General features: G+C 36.1%; 1 protein-coding gene and 1 non-coding gene across 4 annotated transcripts in view; one reads left to right on the top strand and one right to left on the bottom strand.

The window, feature by feature from the left end:
- Window positions 1-19730, bottom strand: part of LONP2 (lon peptidase 2, peroxisomal) — a 98539-nt gene that overhangs the window by 56042 nt on the left and 22767 nt on the right. For all 3 annotated transcript variants that reach the window (XM_057711624.1, XM_057711623.1, XM_057711622.1), the window contains one exon: window positions 11765-11906. In XM_057711624.1, coding sequence (XP_057567607.1) covers window positions 11765-11906 — 142 coding nt within the window. The remainder of the gene's footprint in view (window positions 1-11764; window positions 11907-19730) is intronic.
- On the top strand, window positions 2924-3030 carry LOC130839448 (U6 spliceosomal RNA). The gene has a single exon (XR_009049845.1). It is a non-coding gene; the product is annotated as a U6 spliceosomal RNA (small nuclear RNA).

The raw sequence follows: 19730 nt of genomic DNA on the forward strand, positions 1-19730 counted from the left end.
AATGGAATAGCTGGAAGTCCAGAAATAAATCCTTACACGTAAGTCAACTGATTTTCCACAAGGGTAACATTACACGGAAAAAGAAGTCAACAAATAGTGCTTGGGAGAACTGGAAATCCACAAGCAAAAGAGTGAGGTGAATCTCGACATCTCATACCACACACTCATATATACCACACCTCATACCACACACTCATATATACCACATCTCATACCATTAACTCAAAATGGATTATAGATCTAAATATAATAACTGAAACTGTAAAAGTCTTAGAAGAAAATGTAGGAGTAAATCCTCATGACTTTGGATTAAGCAATGGCTTCTTAGATATGACATTAAGACCAAAATAAAAAAAGGAAAAAATACATATAAATTAGACTTTATCAAAATTAAACTTTTGTGCTTCAAAGAACACCATCAAAAAAGTGAAAAGAGGGCTTCCCTGGAGGCGCAGTGGTTAAGAATCCGCCTGCCAATCCAGAGGACACGGATTCGATCTCTGGGCTGGGAAGATCCCACATGCTGCAGAGCAACTAAGTCTGTGCGCCACAACTACTGAGCCTGCTCTCTGGAGCCCACGAGCCACAATTACTGAGCCCAACGCCTAGAGCCCATGCTCCACAACAAGAGAAGCCACCACAATGAGAAACCCTCGCACTACAACATAGAGTAGCCCCCACTCGCCACAATTAGAGAAAACCTGTGTGCAGCAAGAAAGACCCAACACAGCCAAAAATAAATAAATAAATAAATAATAAAATAAATCTTTAAAAAGAAAATGAAAAGAAAGCCCACAAAACTGGCAAAAATATCTGCAAATCATGTGTCTGATAAGGGATTTATATCCAGAATATATAAGGAACTCAACAAGAAAAAGACAAATATCCAATTAAAAATGCACAAATCATTTAAATAGATGTTTCTACAAAGAAGATATACAAATGGCCAATAAACACATGAAAAGATGCTCAATATTATTAGCAATTAGGGAAATGAAAATCAAATCACAATGAATATCACTTCACACATATTACATCAAATGAACAGCTAAAATAAAAAAGACAGACAATAACAAGTATTAATGAGAATGCAGAGAAACTGGAGCTCCCCGTACATTGTTAGTGAGATAGCCAAATGGTGTAGCCACTTTGGAAAATAGTTTGGAAGTTTCTTAAAATGTTAAATACAGAATTTCCATATGATCCAGCAATTCTACTCCTAGGCATACACTGAAAACTGAAAACCTATGTTTACACAAAAACTTGCACGCAAATGATCACAGCAGCATTATTACGAATAACCAAAAGCTGGGAACCACCCAAATGTCCATTGACCGCTCAATGATAAACAAAATATGGTATGTACTCATACAAGAGAATACTATGTAGCTATGAAAAGGAATGACGTTCTGATACATACAACATGGAGGAATCCTGAAAACATTATGCTAAGTGAAACAAGCTAGTCTCAAAAGGCCACGTATTGTATGATTCCATTTATATGAAATATCCAAAACAGGCAAATCCATGGAGACAGAAAGATGAGTGGTTTCCAGAGGCTTCTGGAAGGGGGGAATGGAGAGTGGCTGCTAATGGTACACAGGCTATGACAATGTTCCAAAATTGACGTTGTCAATACACTGAAAACTACAGAACTGCATATTTAAAGGGGTGAATCTTATGGTTTGTAAATTATATCTCAATAAATCTGTTTTTTAAAAAATAAAGGTGGGAAATACGTTTACAGAAAAGAATACAAAAACAAGACACTTCACACACTTATTAAAATGGCCAAAATCCAAAACAATGTCAACACCACATGGTGGTGAGGATGTGGAGCAACAGGAACTCTCATTCACTGCTGGTGGGAATGCAAAATGGTACAGACAATATGGAAGACTGTTTGATAGTTTCTTACAAAACTAAACATGCTCTTACCTTACGACCCCGGCAATTGCACTCCCTGGTATTTACTCAAGTGAGCTGAAAACTTACATCCACACAAAAACCTGCACACAAATGTTATAGTAGCTTTATTCATAACTGTCAAAACCTATAAATAATTAAGATGTCCTTCAATAAAAAGATAAACTGTGATACAACCATACAGTACAATATTATTCAGTGATAAAAAGAAATGAATTATTAAGCCAGGAAAAGACCTGAAAGAATCTCATATGCATATTACTAAGTGAAAGAAGCCAACCTGAAAAGGCTATATACTGTGTAATTCCAACTATATGACATTTCTGGAACAGACAAAACTATGGAGACAGAGCAGTGACTGCCAGGGCATGGAGAAAGGGAGGGAGGGAGGAATGAGTAAGTGGGGCACATGGGATTTTTAGGGCTATGAAACTGTTCTCTGATACTGTAATTATATGTCATTACACAGTCACCAAAACCCACACAATGTACAACACAAAGTGAACCCTGATGTAAACTATGGACTTAAGTTAAAATAATGCATTAATATCGGCTCATCAATTTTAAGGGAAAACTGGGGGGGGGGGGTGACACGTTATATGGGACTCTTGGTACTTTCCACTCAAACTATACTGTAAACCTAAAACTTTTTTTAAAAAAAGCTTTTAATTAAAAGAAAGAATATAAAAGTTGAAAATAGTTTCTGATAAAGATTCATAATGTAAAAAAATTAAATCCTCTAAAGTAACTAGGTAGTGAGATGAAGAAGGGATAGATTACTGTGTATTAATTATTTCGTTTTATACAAGGAAGGAACAATATATTTCATTTATGATGTTGATACTTAAGAGAAATTAGAGATGTGTGATTTTAACTTAAACGTATCACAAGTAGTATAAAAAAACAAAATACACGCCTTCTTAACTAACAAACTGTCCATATAGTTAATGACATAATTGAAAGGAAAAAACTAGGACCCTCTTTTAAAAAGGGGACAGTGCTCGCTTTGGCAGCACATATACGAAAATTGGAACGATACAGAGAACATTAGCATGGCCACTGTGCAAGGATGACATGCAAATTCGTGAAGCATTCCATATTCTGCATAACATAGGGAGATAAACTCGATGATGGGTGATGACTTAGAGGGCCAGGATAGCGAGGGTGGGAGGGAGTCGCGGGAGGGAGGGGATATGGGGACATATGTATAAATACAGCTGATTCACTTTGGTGTACCTCAAAAACTGGCACAATGGTGTAAAGCAATTATATTCCAATAAAGAGCTTTAAAAAGGGGGGGGGCAAGGAAACAATCAAACCACAAGATGTTGAAAGTTCCAACATACCAGTTAGTACAATATTTGAAAAAGCCTACTGAATATCCAGACTTCCAGGTAGAGTCAAAAGTAATCTAAAAATTGATTATATGAAATACTAATAAAACATAATGAAACAAGAACGTTAAAAATTAAAAGATGAAAAAAGAAGCTGTACCTGGTATGCACTAACAAAAAGGCAGGAAGAACTGCAAAAGTTTTACCAGCCTAAGTAGAAACCAAGGTAAGAATGGAACAAAGAAAGTGGTTTTACTAAATAGCAGGAAATGGCCACAATGATGACATAACAAATAAAAGCTATTAAAATGTATGTTAAAAAATTAGAAATTGTAAAGTGACACTGGTAGAAAAAACTGTCGTGGCAAGTTTAATACACTTCTGCATATCACAATGTGCAGAAAAAAAATAAAGCTATAAACCTAGAGAACAGCAATATCACAACACACAAAGATACCCGCAATAATATTGCTATATTCAGATATATATGTACATATAGACATACACACATGCACACAAACTGTCTTTCCTAGAATCTATGGAATATGTATAAAAATGGATCCTCAATAAAGAAATCATTTAAATTACATACATAGGCAATACACAAGTGGTAGACAATACATTAGAAATTATTTGTTACATATTCAGACAATACATAATAAACATCAAAATTATAACATAATTATTACAATACAAAAACAGTGAAAGTGGAAGTAAAATTTTTAACTACAGGCTGTTTAAAATAGTGGGTTTACAATATAGACAGCCTGACATCCTCTACCAGAAGATATCACAGGACCCTTCTTTGAAAATACCAACTGGTCTAAGAGATAAGATCTACAGATTCTAAAATTTGGGGAACCCTCATCCCCCATTTATCACTATCTGATGAAGCCCACCAGGTATTAAGCCTCGCATGTGCACAGAAAACATTCAGTAATCTTAATGTCACACTATATATATATATATATAGAGAGAGAGATATCCAAGAATCACCAAAGACTGGAGGAAAGTCCTAACATAAAATACAGGGGCCAAAACAAAAAAGGTAGAGAGATAAGGTGATTAAAATTAATAAATTTACTAGCAAAGTTGTAGGATACAAGGTTAATATATAAATATAAATTGACTTTATATTAGCAATTATCAAAAATTGAAATAAAAAACAGCATCAAGAAATATGAAATAATTTGGGATAAATCTGACAAAGTGCAAGATTGGTATGCTGAAAGTGATAAAACATTGCTGAGAAAGTAAAGAAGACCTGGGGAAAAAAAAAAGAGAGATATACTTGCTCACGGATGAGAAGACACAATAATTTTAAGATGACAATTCTCCCCAAATGATCTACAGATTCAAATGAAATGCCAATTAAAATCCCAGCAGATGGTTTTGCAGCAATTGACAAGTAGATTCTAAATTTTATATGGAAATGCAAAGAACCTAGAATAGCCAAAAATTTTTTAGACAAGAAAAGCAAAGCTGGACAACTAACACTAAATAATTTCAAGACCTATTATAAAGCAACAGTGATCAACTCAGTGTGGTACTGGCATAAACATAAATTAATGGAACAGTACAGAGAACTCAGAAACATAAAACACACATTTGACAAAGATATCCAAGGCAATTCAACGGAAAAAAGATACATTTTTGACAAACAGTATTGGAACAATTAAATATCTATATGAAAAAGAAAAGGAACCTTGACCCATACTCTACATCATATAAAAAAATTCACTCAGCATGAATCACAGACTCAAATGTTAGAGCTAAAAATATAAAACTTCTAGAAGAAAACAGAGGAGAAAATCTATGAGACCTTGGTTTAGTAAAGATTCTTAATTACAACTCAAAAGAAACCATTAACAAAATTTTAAAAATTGCACTTTGTAAAAAACAAAAACAAAAACAAAAACTTCCGCTCTTCAACAAACACTGTCAATAAAATATTTGAAGACAATATCTGAAAAATAAGTACCTGACAAAGGAAATCTATGTAGAACACATAAGGAATTCTTACAACTCAACAATGAAAAGACAACTAAATTAAAAGGGAAAAGTCAAATTGGAATTTCACCAAAAGACATAAAGGATGCCAATAATCACATGCAGAGATGCTCAACAAGTCATTAATCATTAGGGAAATGCAAACTAAAACCACAATGAGATGATACAACACACCCACCAGAATGACTAAAATTACAAAAATTTACCACATATCAATTATTGGCAATGATGTGGAGCAACTGGGACTCTTACACACTACTAGTAAAAATGTAAAACAGCACAACCATTTTGGAAAACAATCTGGCAGTTCCTTAAAAAGTTAAACCTACACCTACACTTGACCAAGCCATTCCACTCCTAGGTATTTATTTATCAAAGAGAAATAAAAGTATATGTCCATACAAAGACTTGTATTAACACATGAGTATTCACAGCAGCTTTATTTGTAATAGACAAAAACTTAAAAAATTCAAATATCCATCAAAATATGAATGGATACACCATCTCTTGCTGCTTCCAAAGGTTTTTGTCTTTCAGCATTTTTACTGATTTCTCTGTGTTCATCCTACATGACATACATTGAGCTTCTCGGTCGTGTAGATTTGTTTTTCATCAAATTTGGGAAGCTTTCATTCATTATTTCTTTGAAAATTTTTTCTGCTCCCATCTCCCTCTCCTCTTTTGTACATACTGGTACGCTTAATGGTATCCCACATTTCCCTGATGCTGTTCATTTTACTCATTTTTTAAATCTGTCCTTCAGATTGCATAATCTCTATCAATCTATCTGATCCTTTCTTCTATGAGTTCAAATCGACTGCTGATTCTGTCTAGTGAATTTCTCATTTCAGAAGTGGAACTGTTCTTGATTCATTGTTCATTATCTTGATTATTTGTACAGCTTCATAATTTATACATATGTCAAAGTTTATCAAATTGTATATCATAAATATACTCACTTTAAATAAATAAATATACTCACTTTACTGTATGTCAATTATACCACACCCTAAAGCTGTAAAAGAATTAATTAATAAAATACATTTAAATAACAATTTTGTTAAAAGGGTGAGCTGCTTTAATCAGTGGCAGTCAGTTTACATCTCATTCTGAATGCCCATCTCCATTTGGGAATTAAACTGCCCAAAGCTAAGCACACATTTTGTAGAACATTCAAATGTTTTCATTTATTTTTGGCAAAACAGAATCATTACTATAAAGGAGATTCCTATATAATTTTTAAATACTGTCTATTCCTTGTATAAAAAAATAGGAATATATAACTTGTTAAATACTGGTAAAATATTTCCCTAAATGGACAGGATATTTTGAACAGTGCCTGTTCCTGAAAACCTGGGACGTAGAGACTAAACCCAACTCATCATTATTTCTCAATTCATTAGTCAAATTTCTATTTCTCAACTTACTTTTTCTCAATTTACCATTTACTATCTATACTTCTCTCAAGTTTCTTTTTTTTTCTTTTCTTATTTTACTAGTGAATCTGGTAGAGAAAGAAAGATGACAAGCGCCACAGGTTTGTCTGATGATTCTCTGATACAGCATCCCTGAGAATGGCAGCAGAGGAAAAGAAAGCCTTGGGGATTATCTAGTCACAAATTCATACCAATGATTATCCCAACACATTCAAGATTAGCTTTCATATAAATTCAATCATGCAATCCAATCACCACCAGACTCTAATAACAGGAATGTTAAATAGGGTAGAAATGAGAAATTATAATTTTGGTTGAGTATATAGCTAAGGGCCGGAGAGCAGTGAAGAGTGGTGGCAGCCTGTGTGTGTAGATGTGGGGGTAGGGTGGGTGGGTAATACAGGAAAGACAGAAAATGGAAGTGGGTATAAGAAGAAAAGCAAAAGGTTAACAAACACATGAAGACATTTTTGTGTAATCTGACACTATGCCTTGAGCACTGGCAAAAGAAGTTGCTGGCACTGAAAAGTAATGATTAGCAAGCCTTAAGTTTCCCTAATTTAGCTTAATTTGATCTTTCAGTTGTAGTCTTTCCCCTAATTAGAGACAGTGGGGAGAAAAAGAAAGGGGAAAAACGGGTATGCATCTTTACTTCTCTCATAACATTAGTACTTAAGGCATTTTTTACTCTGCTAGAGTTTCAGAATTTACACTGTAAACACAGCGTGTGATGAGATGAAAAATAAGATAATATCCTGGACTTCAAGTTTTTCATTTATAAAAGTTTAGAGCTGGATTTTCCTAAGTCTCTTTGACATTTTTTGACAATAGCTGTATAGCTTATAAGATATGTCCGCTGTATCTAAGCAGTAAATATACTACTTGATTTAATTACTAATTGGATCTCATTCTAATTAAGAACTTCCGTCTTAAGGAAAGAAGTTTATCATGCCTACGCTAGTGACTTCTCTGCTTTGGGCATACGATATATTATTTAGAGCTGTAATATTTTGGCCTATATAGAAAATTGCTATAGTATCCATGTATTTTATTTGCCCATTCACACACAAGTGTATTTCAGAAATGTACTTATATTTAACAAAAGTCTGAATCCTGCATCAATTATAAATAGGATAAAAATCTAGCTGATAAGACTGGTAATTTTGAGTCTAATAACTACACTAAAAGACTTTCCTTGCCTCTAACATTTTAATACTATTCAACAACAGACTTGCCTGAATTCTACTGTCTACCAACATTTGTTTAGTAGGTAGTTAGATCTATTTTTATATTCTTCCAATAAACTTTCAAAAGAGGTATCTAAATTTTGAGCAAATATTTTCATGTGACAACAGAATGCTGGAAATACATTCTATGCCGGAAATACATTCTATTTTATATAAGCAACAGTTCCATGGAAGCTCAAGGAAATCAGCAGATTCTTCCTGAATAATATGAAGGCAAGAAGAATCTATAGGCAGAACAAGCTTATTTTTTAATTTATTCAGAGTAACCACTCTATATCTACTATTAAGTTCTTCATATCTAGTACATATTCTCTAGTACAAATTAGCTGTAAAAATAAAATGATCTTGTACAAGTGGATTTTATAAATGATATCTAGATGTCAATTCTTAACAAGTAGGTTTTCTATATGGAAAGATAAAAAACACACACTCTTGGATATTCCAGACTCTGAGCAGTATTCTACTTTAAATACAAGGTGTTGAATAATTGAATTTGTTCTTTTTTTTTTCATACAGGGGGGTCTACTAGTAGTGGAAATAGGAAGTGGCTTTCAAAACAGACACAAAAGAAATGTCAGTGGATATTAAATTAAATAATATCTGTAGAGTGCTTTGCAGTTTATAGAGTGCTTTTACACATATTCTTATTTGCTTTAGTAACCTGTGAGGTATGAGAAGTTTTTACCCAGGATTTGGTCAGGTGGGGAAAAGGAGGATGTCAGGGACCAAGACATTCGGTTCTTTCAAATCTGCATCTTGCTTCACAGGTACCACAGTCTATTCGTTACTAAACATCAGAGATAACCATGTGACTCAGCGTGGTATTTACTCTGAGGTATCATTTGAGGCTTTTGCACTTTTACTTTGGAAATTGCCAAAAGAGTGAATATCAAGTTCTACATCAGATAAGAAAATATCAATATGCCAGCTGCTTGTTATCAAAGATCAGTACAATTCAACAAATATTACTGAGTCACCACAAAGCACTAGGTGAACATTTAAAACATACAGTCAAACAAATGTACAGGGGGCTTAATCATCTTCTCTTACTACTTGTGAAGCTGTCTTTGGTGGACTTGTTGCACGACTCCCACAGATAGTCTGTTGGGAAATCTAACTATCAGGGAATTACTCTTAAATTCTTTTCAACAAGGTAACAAATGTCTAATGGGAGAATCTGTCAGATTATCTGAAAGATGCCCCAATTAAATTAAACTGCAAGTCTAAAGTTAACATCCAAGAAACCACTAAAATCTTAACTAATGTTCACTATTTTATCGTTCATAGTACTGATTAGTAAACCAGTTACTGAGCCAGAAGAAAACTGTCTTCAAATAAAAACACGCAAAACCAAACCAAATCAAACTCTTATCTCCAAGCCCTGGGGCTTTTAAAGTAGCGTAACTGTACTTTTTATTGCCCAAAGAGAGTGCAATTAGTACTTAGGCATAAACTAGGACTGTCCCATGCAAAACAGAACGTATGGTCTCCCTGCTCATAAGACACATGTCCCAGTCCATCCTGTTCTAAGAAGATAATAAAAACAGAAAAACAGGAAGCCAGAGGGAACTCAAAGCAAGGAAATAAACAAGAAAAAAACCTTTCACAAAGTAAGTTTTCCCTCGGTTTTACCAATCAATTTGAATACTAATAATATTTTACTTAAACCAGGGTAAAGAGTGGGGGCAGAGTGGTAAAATAAGGAGGACTGGTTAAAGTAAATGCATGAAGCAGTCAGGCACCAGATCCCTTCCCCTACTCCAACGAAGTACTGGGGTTTTCTTAAGAACAGAAATCAGTGGTTCCCTGTGTAGCTGACACTGGGCACAGCTGAGGAGAGTACATACTATACTGAAAACAAGAGTTCAGGTGAATGCATACATCTGGGATGCTGAATGCTTCCCCTAACTGGGTTCCCAGAACGCTGGCAGCTGGCTTCGCCTTCATTCTCAAGCCAAGAGACTCGAAGAGTCTTCTCTGAGAAATCTGACCAGCCTCAACAGAAAGACCTAGTTACTGACACAGGAGGTTCCTCAATCAAATATATGTCAGATGCCCTACCATGAAAATCATCATCAATAAGCCCCCTCTCATATGCTCATAGCTTTCAACTGGCTTTTTTACTCCTCACCATTAAATATGAACACACAAAAACTGCCAGACAGCTAATGAAAGACAGAGACCAGAAAAAATACATAACGAACAGATAAATGCAGCTTTAGAGCAAAGAAAAAAAATTCTTTTAAATCTATTAGTATTTTTCTCACAGAGACAAAAGGACATTTTACAACTAAGTAACAAGAGCAAGATACTATGAAGAGAACATGCAGAGAAGTTAAAAAAAGGGGTTCTTTGAAATGACAAACTCATAGAAGGATTAAAAGATAAAGCTGAGGAAGTCTTCACAGAAAGTAGAACAAAAAATAAAAAAGATGAGTAATAACAAGTTAATAGAGTTCCCCCCAAAATGGAGAAGAAATCAACAACAAAAGGATTCAAGAAAATTTTACAGAAATAATAGGAGAGGATTTTCCAATACAAAGAATCTTCAAAGCATCAGCAAAAATGGAGACAAAGAGATCCATGCCACGGTAGATTTCTGTACTTTATCCCAGAACACTGGGATAAAGAGGAAATCTGAAAAGTTTTCAGAGAGTAAAACAAGTCACAAAAGACAGGACCACAACAGCTTAGTCTCATCAATAGCAATACTGAAAACTTGGAGAACAATGGAGAAATGTCTTTAAAATTTTGCAGGAAAATTATTTCCACCTGGAATTCCATACCCCGTCAAACTACCAATTAACTATAAGAGAAACATAAAGACATTTTCAGATATGCAAAGTTGAAAAACGTTTACAGGCAAGCTTTCTCAGGAAGCTACTGGGGGACTAACATCAGGACACTGAGAGAGGAAACCAAGAAAGAGGAAGACATGGAATATGGGAAACAGGAAACCCAATGTGGGAGGAGGTGAAGGGAGATCCTCGGACCACAGCCCTGTGCCCAGGGTGGGAAGGAACACCCAGCTCAGACTGGAGGCGTAGAGAAGACAAAACCAATAAAACACAGTGTCTGAAAGTCCTTCAACGAGAATTAGACAGTTGGTGAAAGTAAACAAAAGAAACAAGACGATTATTAACTCTAAAAAGATTTTTAAAAACACAGAAAAACAAAAAGGACAGAGAAAGAAAAGTGATCACAGTTCACCACATGGCTCAGCTGTGAAAAAAAATTATATAACTATGAGAGTATAAATAATCAACAATGACTTAACAAAATCAGGATAAAATTTATATTGGGTGATAGGGGGTATAAAAATAATATAGTGGGGCAGAAGGAAGCAAGCAAGCAAAATCATCTCCTGTAGAAGGGAATCCATAGATAATGCCAAGAACTCTAAAATCAAGAAAGCAATACAGCCATGCTATCTAGAGAATGGACCAATCAACTACAAGTCAGAGGCTCAAAGTAGGAACCCCAGCAAGGTGACCTGCTTGCTGTTTTTTGTAACAGTTTTACAGAATTACTGGTCTCTAAACAATAAGCATGCATAAAATTTTATTAAACTATTTGACAAAAACAAAAAAGGAAAAAAAAAGAAACAAAGGGAATTATTAGAAAAAGAAAAAAAAGAAAATCTCTAAGACATTTTAATTTAAATATCAAACGGCTGCAGATTTTAGTTTGTAGCAAAGTGTTTTTTCCATGACTAAACCCACACCAATGTATATGTTCCCTAAATATGGTTATCTGCTCTCACCCACACTCTTCCAGTGTGATTACAGACAGGGAATTTCCTAAGTCTTACCTCAAGCAGAGCAGCTGCAGGATCACCCTGTAGACTTTTTCCTAGTTTGTCCACTTCATCTAACAGGAACACGGGATTGTTCACCCCTACAGTCTTCAAGCCATTGATTATCCGGCCAGGCATGCTGCCGACATAGGTGCGCCTGCAGAAGGCAAGCAGCAGATGAGCAACAGGGAGATGGCAGGGGGCAGGGGCAGTGTCACTTAGAAATCAAAACTCTGGCTAGAGACTCTGGATTGGGAGAAAGGCATTTAGTTATCACAGGAATACAGCAAAGAGACACTATACATTTAAAAGCCCTGTGACACAGTTACTAGATTCAATTCTTATCTTATTTTCTATTTAATTCTGGCTGTAAATTATCCATGATACTGGAGGCACTGTATCTAATTTTCACCACTCCGTGAAACTGAAAAAAATTGCACTGAAGTCAGAGTTATGATTCTCACTCTTTGAGATTCCAAAACACCCAAAGAGCCTTATGAATCCAATTCCCCTATTTTTCATAGTGTTCCTGGGCACCTTCCTGGCACTTCCCAAACCCCAACATAACCATCTTTTCACAGACTGAAATGGCTGACCCTGGCCTGGCTAAAACATCATCACCGTCTTCACGGAGGAAACTAGAATTGGTTCAAAGGGCCACTCAAAATGTAGGCCCAAAGAAAAAGAAAGAAAAATTTCAACTTTTTTATTTTCAGAGGCAATAATTTGTTATTCATTGTAGTAAGAGGATCTGGGACCAACAGTATTTATATCAAAATTCCACTAATTCCGGCCTTCTGAATAAAACTGTGTTCACCCTACATACACTAATTGGCATAACCAAGCTCAGCCAGCCAGTCTGTTGTGTGTTCGAATGTTAGAGGCTGCTTTAACGTATCTGAACAAGAATCATCTACATAATTGACAGACGTAGAGTGTGACAAGAAATAAAAATATTTCAAATTTGTCAAACTGAAAAAAGTGCCTTTTTTACAAAGCCAGCAAAACTTTATTTTAAGCAGCAATTTACTAATTTTAATTACAACCCTGCTGCCTAAGCCATGAGCAAATCAAATGCTTGTGAAGAGGCATAAAAGGGTGAGTCCCTGCAAGAAACAAACCAAGGGCAAGGGGAACAGCGGCCGAATCTCATGATCTGCACAAAGCCGGCTCACGGAGCAGTTATGCCACATGACTGGTATAAAGTAGGACAGAGTAAATAGTGACCTTTGAAAAGCCAAGAAAGCCTTAAAAATATCGTGGGAATGCCTTTCATCTGGGGGAGTGATCAAGGCCCTGGAACCAGATACAATAAACACTGTCCACTGGTTATAATAAGGAGTTAGCACATTTCAAGATTTCAGGACGGAATATAGGAATGACATGACTCATAATTAATAAAATTGTGAGTATAATATAATAAAATTTCAGAGGAAATTACCTCTCTAGAGAACTTACAGATTTGTCAGCCTTCTGTGAATAAGCAGGGGAGGGAAATTAAAAACAAAACAAAACAATCTCAAAGCCTCTAAGGGTCATTTCTTGCTGCATGAATTTCTTTTCCTTTCCTTACTGTTTTTGATAGGCAGATTTCAAAAACAGGTACTCACAATTCTAGACCTAAAGTCATGGAGAGAAAATAATATTCTAGGCAGCTACCTTTTATAAAGAAGCAGCAGAAATCTAGGTCCTAGTTACAGTATAAAAACAACTCCTCCCAAACTTTCCACTGCTTCGCAGAAGCAAGAGAACAAAGTTCAAACTCCTTCGTCTGGAATTCAAGGCTCTTCACAATCCAGTCCCCACCAGCTTTCCCAACTTGCTGCTGTTACGCTCTTGCTTCCTCCACAATCAAGGTCCTATTAATACCCCTTACACTTTTTTACCTTTGTTAATATAGTGCCTTTCCTGCCCTTAATACTCTGCCGCCTACATAAATCCCAGAAATTCTACCAAACTTTTCCTGACCACCTCTCACAAAGTGATCTTTTCAATAATGCAATGTCTGCAGCATTCACTGGCCCTACAATTCGCCTGATTCATACTTATGACCTAGGTTTTATCCAAGGGTACCAAGTGTACAGCCGCCTCTGAAGAGCCAGTGAGCTTTCTGATGACAGAAAGTGCGTCTTAATACAGATTAGATGCTGCATATAGAGTTGTAAGACTGTTCCCCAAACAGAAGCTTGTTTCTCGTATTTGTTTAAAGACATCCGATCAACAATGCCAGCACCCAAAGTATCTTTCTATCACCACTGTTAAGGTCATATAAGTCTCCGAGTACTGCTTTGCATAAATAACATAACCCAAGCTTCAGTTTCCTCATCTGCTAAAATGGGGATAATAACAGAGCCAACCTGACGGATTATATGTAAAGTACACAGCACAGTGCCTGGCGCAGGGCAAGCTTTCAAAAGACGTTCATTGTAATTGTTGTGAGTAATAGCTACTTAAAGTCCACTTCTAACTTCCTGAAAAAAAATACAAAAGTAGAAGTAGGTACACCTAAATTTGGGTCCCATTTCAATGTCTGTCTCATGGAAGCAACTCTTATAAATGTCTTCAAAGTGAAATCGAGCCCCCCAAACCAAGTTCCCTTACTGAGTTTATGATTAATCTCTCTATCCAAAACTTTATTCTTTTTTCTTGTCCCTCTGCCCTCAATCCCGCACCAACGCAACACTGAGCAACCAGAGTCAGATGACTGAAATTGCTGTTGCTGATAACATCGTTAATGTACTAAAATCACTGTTACAGATCTCATCATTAAGGTACAAACTCAGGTTTTTTGCTCCAGGGCAAGATGAGCCATGGACCACCTGGCCAGAGAATCGTAAACTAGAGACTTCCTGACTCCTGAAACTATGATGAAGAAATGTCACAGAAATGTCACAAGATGATAATTAACCCCAGCCTCTTTGTTCTTTACCTTTTAAAAAACCCCTCACTCAAAGATCAACTGGAACTGGATCTGAGGCTTGTCTCCCGCATGCTTGCCTGGCGCCCTGCAATAAACCCTTCCTTTGCTACAAACCCACTGTCAGAGTTTGGCTTTCTGTGCTGTGAGCACATGAGCCCTTTGCTCAGTTACAACAGCACCAAGCGCACTCAATGTCCCTAGAGTTCCTCAATCACAGGTGACATCCCCAAATGTGTGCCACTAGTCTAGACGTCAAACTGAGACAGTTATTATCAGAGCCTGTAAGCTCGGAAAATATCTATAATGTGCTTGTCTTTTGCCAGGATATATGGGTAGCATGCAATTAATTCACTGAAGTTACAGAATAAACTGAATAAACCTTTGGAATATGAATCAGATAGTGAAAAACATAACAACACACAAAAACGTTCTCTTTCAACATCACCAAACAAACACAAATATTTTAAAAACAAATTAGCAAATCGAAATATCCCACTAAGAAACTACATAGGTAGGAAATAAATGAAACTAGTAGTCTTTCACAAACTGTAACTTTTTTGAGGGCAAAATGCTGCCTTTTCTATGTTCTTCCTCATGATACAACATCTAGAAAGCACTATAGCACAATATACGAAAGTTTGCAAAGGCTGTATCATTCCAATTACTTATTATGCAGCCTGAATATATAATTACCTAGGAGTTTTTCTTAAAGTAAACAAGTGAACTTAAAAATATATGGATTCATAGTTGCAATTGTTACAGGCAGTTCACAGGTTTATCAGGACAATTCAAAGATACACAAAAAGAAGTGTCTACACAGTTCAAAATTTTAAGTTACAAGATCAGCATTTTTAATTTCCCCAAAAGTAGTTTGCATTATACTTCAAAAAACAACTACACAAAATTACAATATCATCTATTTACAGCTCCATGGTAATCAACTATTTTAGTACTAGGCATCGTCCCTAGATATATTCAAATCTAATGTAATCCAGGAGGCCGGTCCTTCTGTCACTGCCAAAGGGTATCTAAATGTTAGGAATGAGGGGCATTGGACTCACCTCTTTTCCAGTATGTGGAAAGGGAGAAAAGCAGGCATTTTACCATCAATTTTTTTCCTGCCTATCCAATTAAGGAGCTCTTATGGGTTATAACACAAACTATTAAAGTGATATTTACAACCTGTAATATAAAAAGTTTATATTATAATGTTAAGTGGAAAGGGTAGGATGATAATGCTATTGCTTTAAAAAAAAAAAAGGGCAAAGCTGCCCAATGAAAAGTTCGGTAGGAAACCAAATATTAAAAGTGATTTAACATTTGTATGGTGGAAAAACATGAGGAGTTTTTTATTTTTCTAATTTTCTACCAAGGGTGTATATATATCTCTCAAGTTGGAAAAAGTAATAAACCTAAAAGAGATCCTCATGATCTCTTTTTAAAAAAGGAAAACAGTCTTTAAGGAACTAAAAGTAGCATTTAATATACCATGTCCTAGCAAATCAAATTGTTCTTACAGCAGTCATTCCTAAACCTTCCTAGACAGTCATCTGCATGGATGCGCTCATCTAAAGGACTGCATGACTTCCAGCTTGTTTTAATCCTACCTGAACTCAAAAAGAACTTACAGAGCATTTACCATGTTTGGCACTGTGCTTGGCAGCACAGAATGTTTCAAAGGAGTATAAGATATGGGAACATCCTACCCTACAGAGCTCCTGCTTTTAATATATTTATGTTTTACCTCTACAGGAATGTATTAGAAATGCCAGAGGCCTGTATTATTTAATCATTAAAGAGCGCAATAGACAGTAAGTAGCTGGTTCAGAGGAGAGTAGGATCATCACTGACTGCATTTATCTTAATGGAGGAAGCCTGGGGTTGGGGACTCAAAGCTGTAAGTTTTTCAGAAGCAAAGAAGAGCTGTATGCAAATACAGGTTATAAAGGAGGCTAGTGAGCAAACCGTGACATGTCTGGCATAGTATGCTAAAAATATTTTAAAAGCTTCCTGCTTCAGTTATTTTTCCCTTGTAGAGACTAATAATGAAACAGCTAATTTATTTAAAATATCACTATTTCAGGTTACATATGGAAATTTATCAGCGTGGAAAGCAAAAGTTCATTTTTCTTTTCATCCTGTTTAAGAATGGAGACTAGGATTCCTTACAATGATATAACTTTATCATCTGAACAAACAGCTGGTAAGTGACTTCCAAAGAGCTACTCTCAACAATAACTTAAGAAATATCGCAACCGTAGTATATATCACTGAGGAACAGCTGATAAAAAGATCGTTATACAACATGATTTCATAAAACTTCATCTTAAAAAAAGTCACTTTATACTTAATGTCTATCAACTGATTTAAATTATTTAAATATAATATTTAAGTATAAAAATGTAAGTCGTAAAAACTGATAGATGGGAACAGAGATTCTGCGGCTTATAAAAGTAGACAGAAAAATCCCAGTGGAGATAATGAGAAATGTTAAATTGAAAAAAATGCATTAGCTAATATGGAGCATAAACATGACTATTCTTACTCTAATTCAAGATAACATGAACCAAAACAATCGGCCAGTGTTTAGTCAGATCACTATATTTTCCCAGTTTAAGATTTAAATGTAAACCAAGTCTTCTTCTTCCCTATCTCCCATCGCATTATCATTTTAACTCTAAAAGACATATCTTAGGTTGTTTTTTAAATCGATTCCTAACTTATCAGCACCTTCCTCCACATACACAGGCACTTCTACCAAAAGGCAGGAGTTCCAGGCATGAGAAAATGGGGAAAGCGAGTGACAGGATCAAGAGACTAAGCAAGGAAGAGACCAGAACGCAGCTCTGTTTTCCCTTGGCTATTTTAAGGCTACAGAACAGTGGTGCCCACTCACAGGCTGAGGGAAAACAAAACTCTGCATGAACTCTACTTGTGAGCATGTGACCCGTACTTAAATGCCATGACCTGGGTGTTCCCAAAACGCCTCGACCATGACATGGAGCCACTTGTTCCCACAAACCCCACGCCACGGTTGTGCTATCATCCTCCACTGTTCTCTCTCCCCTCCGAGGCCCCTCCTCCAACCCGACACAAGTGCATCCTCTGCTCTCAACCCCCCTCCCCTTAACCACCACACCCCACTCTCCACCTGCTTCCAAACAGGTTTTCAAACAGAAATTTTCTCCAGGCTTTGATGTTTTAGCGGCGTGGGGGAGTCACAAGTCCCCAGCAGCACAAGGGCAGACGGCTGCAGTGCTCAGGGAAACCTCTGGTACGGGGATGGCTAGGGAGGACGTGCCTACCAGCAAGGTGTATCAAGGCAGGCTGAGCAGGATGATTCACAAGACAAACCCACATACCTTTTATTTGGCAACGATCACAACCTCAATACGCACCATACAATTCTAAAGAGCTTATATTTACACATCTTTAGGCAAATACACAAGTTCTTTTCACAAAAGCCCTATAAAGAAAATACATTCTCACTTTCTTCAGGTTCAATTCTCTTAACGATAGTCACACACACGAACGTATACACGCACGAAAAAAGAGAACAAATTTTGTATCTATCAGTTTTGGTAAAGATTTAAGGCAGCGATCTGTTTAAACCCAGCAGTACTGATAAGAAGTGGTGGGGATTACGATAGTACACATTGCCTCCCAGCAGGCATCACAAAAATACATGTTCCACAATTCTGCCACATAAATTAAATAACAATGCCCCAAACAGGATAGTTCAGGTACAATTTAAGAATCAGATAAATTTTATAAAAAGTCATATTGAAGCTTATAAATCTAAATGTGTCCTTCTGAGAACTGAGAATTAAAATAATAATGAAAGCTAATTTTTACTGAATGCTCAGTGTGTGCTGGGCACTAAGTAAGCACTTTCCAAGCCTTCCTGAATAGTCAATACCAATGTAGGAAGAAATAAGGACGAATACCTGCATGTCATGTGCCCAAGACATTAATTTCACATGACAATAACTTCACAAACTCACTCTCTGAATTCTGTCAAATGCTCACACAATACTGTACCATGGATACAAAAGGGAGAAATAAACAAACAATTCTGAGTGCAGAAATCAAGTCTCTTACACGGAGACCATCTCCCTAAAGCTCTGTAGCATTAATCAGAAGATTTAGGCCCTAGATCTAGCTTCCCCAGGATTGGTCCACGATGCCAATATCTTTACAAAAGCAAACTACAGCCTCTAGTGGCACATGTGAGAATAAAAGTCTAGGCAACAAAACACGATTTGAAATTGCCAGGAAGACTGACCCAAATCAATTCTCTGATCTAATCCGCAGTCCTCACTGCTTATTTATTAAAATCTTGGAATGATTTTTCTTCAATGCACATGAATTGTAAATAAGGAAATAAAAGAGAATAAAAAGAACCATTTTTCATGAAAAAGTTTCTGAAATAGTTTCCCCATCCCTGCCTAAGGATCACATGAATAAGGCAAATGGAAAAATAAGATGTTATAAAAGCATCATATTCTTTTTCTTCCCCACTATCCAAATTTAATCCATATTCACCAAACTGTAAATATGCCTTTAAACTACACTTGGCCACTGGCAGCTGTTCACTGCCGGCACTGGTCTGCTTGATAATCTGCAATGCCTTTAACAACTTTAAAACTGAGCTTATGATCTTGAAGACAGGAGTTTTATCTTCAGTTTAATTACTTTCTACTCAAAGTTACATGCCTTCTTCTTAAAAACTGTTTTAATGGAGATATAATTGAGATATTACATTATATTAGTCTCAGGTATACATCCTCATACACTTTTAAGCAGTTCATGATTTCTACGTTTTTAAATGTTCCTTAACACATACACTATAGGTATGTTTCCTCACAACTTGCAACTATGAAACAGAGATTCATGGTTTCCCAAAGCATCTTCCAGTCTGAGCCACAAAGAACAAAACAATGAACATAACGTGCAAATCTCATTCTAATGTCAGATTAATCAGAGACACAGTTCCTACAGTTTAACGTACTTTTATAGAAAGGGTGTCAAAAATGCAAGGATGAGCCTTAATTATCTTAA

This window comes from Hippopotamus amphibius, chromosome 16 (genome assembly GCF_030028045.1).
Source record: "Hippopotamus amphibius kiboko isolate mHipAmp2 chromosome 16, mHipAmp2.hap2, whole genome shotgun sequence".
In the NCBI taxonomy this organism is placed as follows: Eukaryota; Metazoa; Chordata; class Mammalia; order Artiodactyla; family Hippopotamidae; genus Hippopotamus; species Hippopotamus amphibius.